Below are 6,611 nucleotides of genomic sequence, written 5' to 3' on the forward strand. Positions count from 1 at the left end.
TAAAAACTTGACCTTGCTTTGACCTTTGTAAATGTTCTTTCACAGAAATATCAACAGATGAGCAGCGAACAGGATCATCAAGAACTTGGACTCTCAATGATATGCCTACAGTATACTGCATTCAAACTTTAATTATTACTAAACTAGGGTTTACAGCTTCTGTCTAACTATTGTGTTGTTGTTGACGTCTAAGGGAGAGACACATCAGGTTTCTGAAGTTTAAACTTTCCTTCTGCTCCGACAAGGCGTCACACACACTAAACTGTGTGTGTGTGTGTGTGTGTGTGTACAGTAGCGTTTCATCTGCATCTCTGTGCTGACTAATCACCCAGTCACCTCCTAGCGAACGTTGGCTGATTGTTGTTGTGGCTGTTGTCCTCATGGTGTAGCAGCCTGTCATGTGTCACTGTGTCCTGGTGTGGAGCAGCACCACTCGTCCTGCCAGTCCTTCCTCCAGACCTCCTTCAGGGACCACATACTGGGTCCCATCATCAGCCCTCTCGGGGTCCATCGTCCTCAGCTGCTCGTTGCTCTTGGCGACGCTGTCCATGCTCCACAGCTGATAGCGCAGACTCAACCCCTGCTTGGCCAGAACGTGAACCTCTCTGAGTCCTGAGCTGCTGACAGGGCAAGGTAAACCTGCATCAGTCAGCAGGTGGAGCCATGGAAGACTGGGCTCCACCTGAAGGTGCTTCTCACTCACACTACCTGCATCCAGACCCAAGAGAACACCTGGGCACAGATGAAGTAACAGAGACATAGTGGTTAAAGTTAGACTAAATGGTCTAGTTTACAACCTGAAGATTTTCATTAAAAAAAATGTATAAAAATGTATATAACCCTATAACTAAAATGTGTGATAGCACAATGAATAACCATTTAACTGATGATGAACGATACAATCAACTAGCCTCAATAATAATTAGCTTGATTTACATTTAAAAATAATTTAGGCTGCAATCCAAATTCTTTAACTGAATACATGTAACTTATTTAAATATGTAGCAACAATGGAAATTAATATTAAAGTTACACAAAAGTCAGAGCCGAAGCTCATTTAACAAATATACATATATATTTCTTGTGTTGATTTGTTGTTTTAGATGCAGCGTAATCCTCATACATTGTATGGAATTATACATAACGTGTATAATACATGCATCTGTGTAACATTACAGAGACTTTTTCATGCTATAGTAATTTATGCTGCCAACACAACACTGACTTCTGGTACAGTCTTCTTACCTGAAGCACAAGCCCAGTGAGCCTTGTGGCCATTGCGCTGACATGGCTCATGGTTGCGGTCCTTATCATATCTGTACACAGAGTCAAAGAACCAAACATACACTCCTCCAGGCCTGATTTAATTACTCCAAAAATCTATTGAATTTATACTAAAAAGGTTAAAATGATGTAGGTATGGCAGAGACAAATGAAAATTAATTTCTTTCTTGTGACAAACAACCAGTGATAGTGGCAGATTTGCTCATGTACAGGATACGGGATGAGAACAGGTTGTCTCCCCCACAGGTGCGTGACGATGGCAGCAGATTTGTTACCACTCAAACCTCCAGACAGCAGTTCAGCCTTACAGCCACAGAGCTCTTCTGCCAGCATGGCCATGTTGTTGGCTGTTGAAACAAAACACCTCCAAGAGTTCACAATGAGAGTTTAAACTATTCATTTTTATATATCTTGACTGACGTTTTCATGCTTCAGTAAGAAGCCAGGCTTTACGTTGACAGTTCTTTAGGAACATAAATGGGATACAAAAAGTGTTTATACTGTACATCTCAGTTACCTGAAAACATTTCCCCCTGTGCCGTGTACCCCCTGCTCAGTGCTTTTTGAACCAAAGTTTCCATATCTAAATTCAGCTCTGGCTGTTGGAGGTGAGCAGCCATCCACAGAGCCACCAGACCACACCTAAAAGTCAAACAAATGACACAGTCACACCCTGGCGCATAGTGTAGGCCATGTCTTATGACGTCAACTTGAAAGCATGCAGGTCAAACCAGAAACACAAAATCAATGTTGTACCTCTGTGTGTCTTATGTAACCTTCTAGTAAAAGGTAACCTGACAGTGTTTGCTAACTCACTGTGGACCGTCTTGGATGAGAGAAGGTATGTACGTGTTCACCAGGATCCACTGCAGGTCCTTCCTAAAACTGACGCACAAGTTAACACACATTACTAAGACATTGTTTAATCATAACTGGCTTTATTTACAAAAATAATTGGGCTGTTGCTGTGGTACTACACCCTGGAGAAACTATATTTTTGTTGCAAGCTTAAGGGACTCTGGGATTTAAACCAGCAATTCCTTGATTACATTCTGTAACCACTAAGATGCTCCCAGGATGATGTCGGAATTACCTTTAAAATATAATAGCAGAATTTTCATGACACCTCTCTGCTCAGGTTCAGTTGCTTGGTTTGTTGTGAAGGGACATTAATAATTCATACTGTGATTCATATGATGACCAGAAATGGCAGTAGTAAAACCAGAACCCCTCACTGTACAGCAGGTTCTACCTTACCGACGCTCATAGATGTTCATACCTGCTATCCCTCTGACTAAGTAGAAGACAAGCCTCTGTGTTGTCGCCCTCTACAGGGCTCCTGCTGCTGGCTATAGTCTGGTACAGCTTCTTTTCCCTGTGTTTTGACGAGGCTGTAGGAAGACATGGTGGTGGAGGACCTGGTGCAGGTGGTGGTGGTGGAGGAGGTGGAGGTAATAGGGGGCACTCCATTGACATTTCCTTAGCTCCTTCCGGGTTAAACCTTCGGCAATAGAAAGCATGGTAAGTGACAGCTAGCTTTGAAAACACATACTGCTTTAATTGTAACGGCAAGTGTTGTTTATATTAGTTCTCATTTGATATTAAGCACAAAGAAAGACATATACGTTTGTGTGTTTACTATAATTAGCAACTACACCGGGTTCAATCCCTGTTTACTGAGGCTTTAGAACTTTGTCTTTGTAAGCGTTTTGAGACAAATAATATCCACGGTATTACATTGCTGCCCCCCTTCTGGGTATATTTAGCAGAACTGTTTCTTTCGAGTCCAGTTTGAAGGGATCAAAAGAAAAATGAGACTCCTTCTACCTTTACCGTTTCCTTAACACAATAAAGCCCTTATAGTTATTGACCAAGCTCTTCTTCCATCATGTATTCATATAATTTCTTACGAGTCCTTTTCTCGTTTCCGACCCACGGCCGGACTTTAACAGGACGCCGCCATCTTGTAGTTTTAAAAGACAGCAGTTACAGCCCCTTGAAGCACACACCACGCCCCGCGAATGTTGCGTTTTTAGTATTGTTGTGAAAACACTAAGTGCCCTTTATATGCACTGTACGAACAAATAATGACTGACTGAGTATATTGCATTTATAATGTATATTATAAAACATTACAGTCAGTTTTTGCTTTTGACTATATTTGGAAAGAATTGGCTCTGCCTGTTATACGTCTAGAATAACATAGAAGCATTGCATTATGACCAGCAGAGGTCATCATTTATGTATGTGCTCACATTATGTCACGGTTTATTGTGGGATTAATACTTCAACACAGGCTTTATGCAAACATAATCAGATCAAAATAAGCTATACTAAATGTAAGTGTAAAACAAAACAATTACGTTGAGAAAATGTTGTAAAATTTAGTATAGAGTGATATATTTACAGGACAACAACACATAATACGCAATGTAAATACAGTCAAAATTATCTAAACCTCTTAACTTAAATGAACTACTGTCTGTTATACTTGATTTCATCATAATTAAGTTTTTTAAGGTGGTGAAGAAAACACCGGAACTTGCGTATTCGGCTTATTTAACGCGAGAACAACCAACGTGATTTGACTTCGCCGGGACTTTCATTCAACAATTCGGGTTGAGTATAATCTGCTTTTCTTGCATACCGTTTCTGTACATTTTCAAAACTTGTTTGAAACAAACACAAGTATACGCACAATGTATTTATGTAATAAATAATGTAAGAAATGTTCTCTTAAAAAACGTGTGGGCTAGTATTCACTCCACGTTATTTAGCTTATGTGCTAACGTTAGCATGCTGCATGCTCAGTCGTGAAACAGTGCCCGTGTGTGAAATTTAAAATAAATTTTAAATTTTCATTCTTTAAATGTTCAGTGTCTAAATTCATAAACAAGCGTGAAGATGACTACATGCTGCATGATCAGTCGTGAAACAGTGCCCGTGTGTGAAATTTAAAATAAATTTTAAATTTTCATTCTTTAAATGTTCAGTGTCTAAATTCATAAACAAGCTTGAAGATGACTACACCAGAAGTTCGTCCTAACCATACAATCTACATCAACAACTTAAACGAAAAGATTAAGAAAGATGGTGAGTTTTGTAAACGCTATTCCCTAGCTTTTTGTTGTCCAGTTCAGAAACCCAGTGTGCGATACGTCCGGTTTTTGTATCCTCTACAGAGTTGAAGAAGTCGCTGTACGCAATCTTCTCACAATTTGGACAGATTTTGGACATTTTGGTGGCACATAACCTGAAAATGAAAGGTCAGGCTTTTGTCATCTTTAAAGAGATCAACAGCGCCTCCAACGCTCTCAGATCCATGCAGGGATTCCCTTTTTATGACAAACCAATGGTAAGTCGTGATAAAAATGGAAACAATGAAACGTTAATGTAATCAACGCATGACTTAATTCATAATTTACACAGTGGGTGTGGTATTTGATTTTAACTGTCTCAACTCAATTAATTTAATTACTAGAGAGGGTGGATATCCTTTTTTTTTTTTTCCAGTCCCACAAGGGTTCGTTTGGCTGAGTTCGTTAAGAAAATCAATTTATAGCTTTGACCAAACGATGCTTTGACTAAACTGAATCTATCCATGTTGAATGATTTGAACCAACACTTAAGCTCTTAGGTGTCATTTAGTCATAAGACATGTGGATTTGTACTGATACCACATAGTTCATCTTACTTTTAGCCCAGATGTTTCTAAACTCTATTCTTACTATGTTCTTGCAGCGCATCCAGTATGCTAAGCAGGACTCTGATATAATAGCTAAGATGAAGGGTACGTATGTGGAGCGTGATCGCAAAAAGGAGAAGAAAAAGCCCAAAGTAACAGAACCAGGGGCATCAAAGAAAGGTGGCTCTGCGGCACCTGGATCAATGGTCGCTGGTGTCCCTGCTGCTATGCCTGTAAGTGTCAAAGAAATTGGACATAGCATAGCACCTAATTTATATATGAAATGTATATAAGCTCAGCACACTTTGTTTGTAGTCATTCACTGTGAATATAAGTGAGTCTTTAACCTTATTTGATGTGGGTGAACTTTGTTCTCCAGGGAATGCCTCCCATGAGCCAGGCTCCTCGCATGATGCACATGCCAGGTCAGCCACCTTACATGCCCCCTCCAGGCATGATGCCTCCTCCAGGTATGGCTGGTCAGATGCCTGGTGCCATGGCTCCAGGTCAGATGATGGCAGGACAGATGCCGGGACAAATGCCCGGGCAGGTACTGTGTTTTCCATCTTCTCTGCATTTACTTATTAAAACTTACTTTACTCTGCCTGTGTTCTGATTATAATTTTCCTTTTTTTCTTTTTCTTTTTTAAATTAAAAAAAAAGGTTGCAGAAAACCCACCCAACCACATTCTCTTCCTCACCAACCTTCCGGAAGAAACGAACGAACTTATGCTCTCCATGCTCTTCAACCAGTCCGTAACCACACATTGGCTAAAATTTATACCTGGTGTCAACATTAAGTGTGAAGCTCAATCTGAATTTTTGTATGTTTACAAAAAAAAAATCTTTGTAGGTTTCCAGGCTTCAAGGAAGTGCGTCTGGTCCCTGGCCGTCACGACATCGCCTTTGTGGAGTTTGACAATGAAGTTCAAGCTGGTGCTGCACGAGATGCACTGCAAGGCTTCAAGATCACGCAGTCGAACGCAATGAAGATTTCATTTGCCAAGAAATAACGTCTTTTTCCTCACAATCACAACTGGGTTTTTTTTTAAATTCATGAGAACTACTGACCTGAATGATGATTGATATCCATCAATTTTAGAAATTTGTAATGAGGGTGTTTTTTTTTTTTTTTTCTTCTTCTTCTTTTTTCTTCCTCCAGGATTACATGTAAGTATACTTGTTTCACGTTGTGTGTGTGCTTTTTATATACTTCTGAGCATTGCACCCAGAGTCTGGTCACCCAGACATTGTACCTGGAGCTTTTTCCTTTTTTTTAATTAAAATGTGAGATTCTCTCATTTATGTTCCTGTGATTATTGTCCAGCTTGAGTGTCCTCAAGTAATTTAAATTAGCGTTAAAATATTTCACTTGTGTATTGGAGTTGAAAACAAAATCCAGTTCAGTGAGGCGTTTTGTTTTCTTTTTTTGTATTTGTTTTTAAATCATGGTATAGATGCATTTATTACATATTGGGCTCCAAGTTAAAAGGTAAAAAAGGTCAGAGGTCAGAAAATTTAGACGTGGTACAGATCTGGAAAATGTTTGTAACAGTAGAAGAATGGGGTTGGGTGGGCGGGTGGAGGTGGCAACCCTTGAAGGAAACAGCTAAAAGCTTTTCTTGAATAATTGATGAGTTGT

At 39.7% G+C, this 6,611-nt stretch overlaps 2 protein-coding genes across 5 annotated transcripts; one reads left to right on the forward strand and one right to left on the reverse strand.

Moving 5' to 3' along the window:
• Positions 1 to 142: 142 nt before the first annotated feature.
• actmap (actin maturation protease) lies at positions 143 to 3,407 on the reverse strand. 3 transcript variants are annotated; one of them, XM_008309661.2, is made up of 7 exons: positions 3,118 to 3,407; positions 2,564 to 2,785; positions 2,101 to 2,169; positions 1,802 to 1,926; positions 1,502 to 1,631; positions 1,246 to 1,316; positions 143 to 732 (listed from the first exon to the last, which is right to left on the reverse strand). In XM_008309661.2, the coding sequence occupies exons 2-7, from the start codon at positions 2,758 to 2,760 to the stop codon at positions 404 to 406; spliced, it is 921 nt and encodes a 306-aa protein (XP_008307883.1). In that variant the 5' UTR covers positions 2,761 to 2,785; positions 3,118 to 3,407; the 3' UTR covers positions 143 to 403. The 3 variants fall into 3 exon arrangements, with proteins under 3 accessions (XP_008307883.1, XP_008307882.1, XP_008307880.1); XM_008309660.3 differs by having other exon boundaries at positions 3,112 to 3,407; XM_008309658.3 differs by having other exon boundaries at positions 3,195 to 3,395.
• On the forward strand, positions 2,680 to 6,270 carry snrpa (small nuclear ribonucleoprotein polypeptide A). 2 transcript variants are annotated; one of them, XM_008309657.3, is made up of 7 exons: positions 2,680 to 2,805; positions 4,298 to 4,377; positions 4,467 to 4,639; positions 5,026 to 5,202; positions 5,349 to 5,519; positions 5,633 to 5,721; positions 5,823 to 6,270. In XM_008309657.3, exons 2-7 carry the CDS (start codon positions 4,305 to 4,307, stop codon positions 5,980 to 5,982), a joined length of 843 nt encoding a protein of 280 aa, XP_008307879.1. In that variant the 5' UTR covers positions 2,680 to 2,805; positions 4,298 to 4,304; the 3' UTR covers positions 5,983 to 6,270. The 2 variants fall into 2 exon arrangements, with proteins under 2 accessions (XP_008307879.1, XP_008307878.1); XM_008309656.3 differs by lacking the exon at positions 2,680 to 2,805 and adding an exon at positions 3,820 to 3,902.
• The last annotated feature ends 341 nt before the right edge of the window (positions 6,271 to 6,611 follow it).

The sequence above is a fragment of the Cynoglossus semilaevis genome, chromosome 4 (assembly GCF_000523025.1).
Source record: "Cynoglossus semilaevis isolate Cse_v1.0 chromosome 4, Cse_v1.0, whole genome shotgun sequence".
Lineage (NCBI taxonomy): Eukaryota > Metazoa > Chordata > Actinopteri > Pleuronectiformes > Cynoglossidae > Cynoglossus > Cynoglossus semilaevis.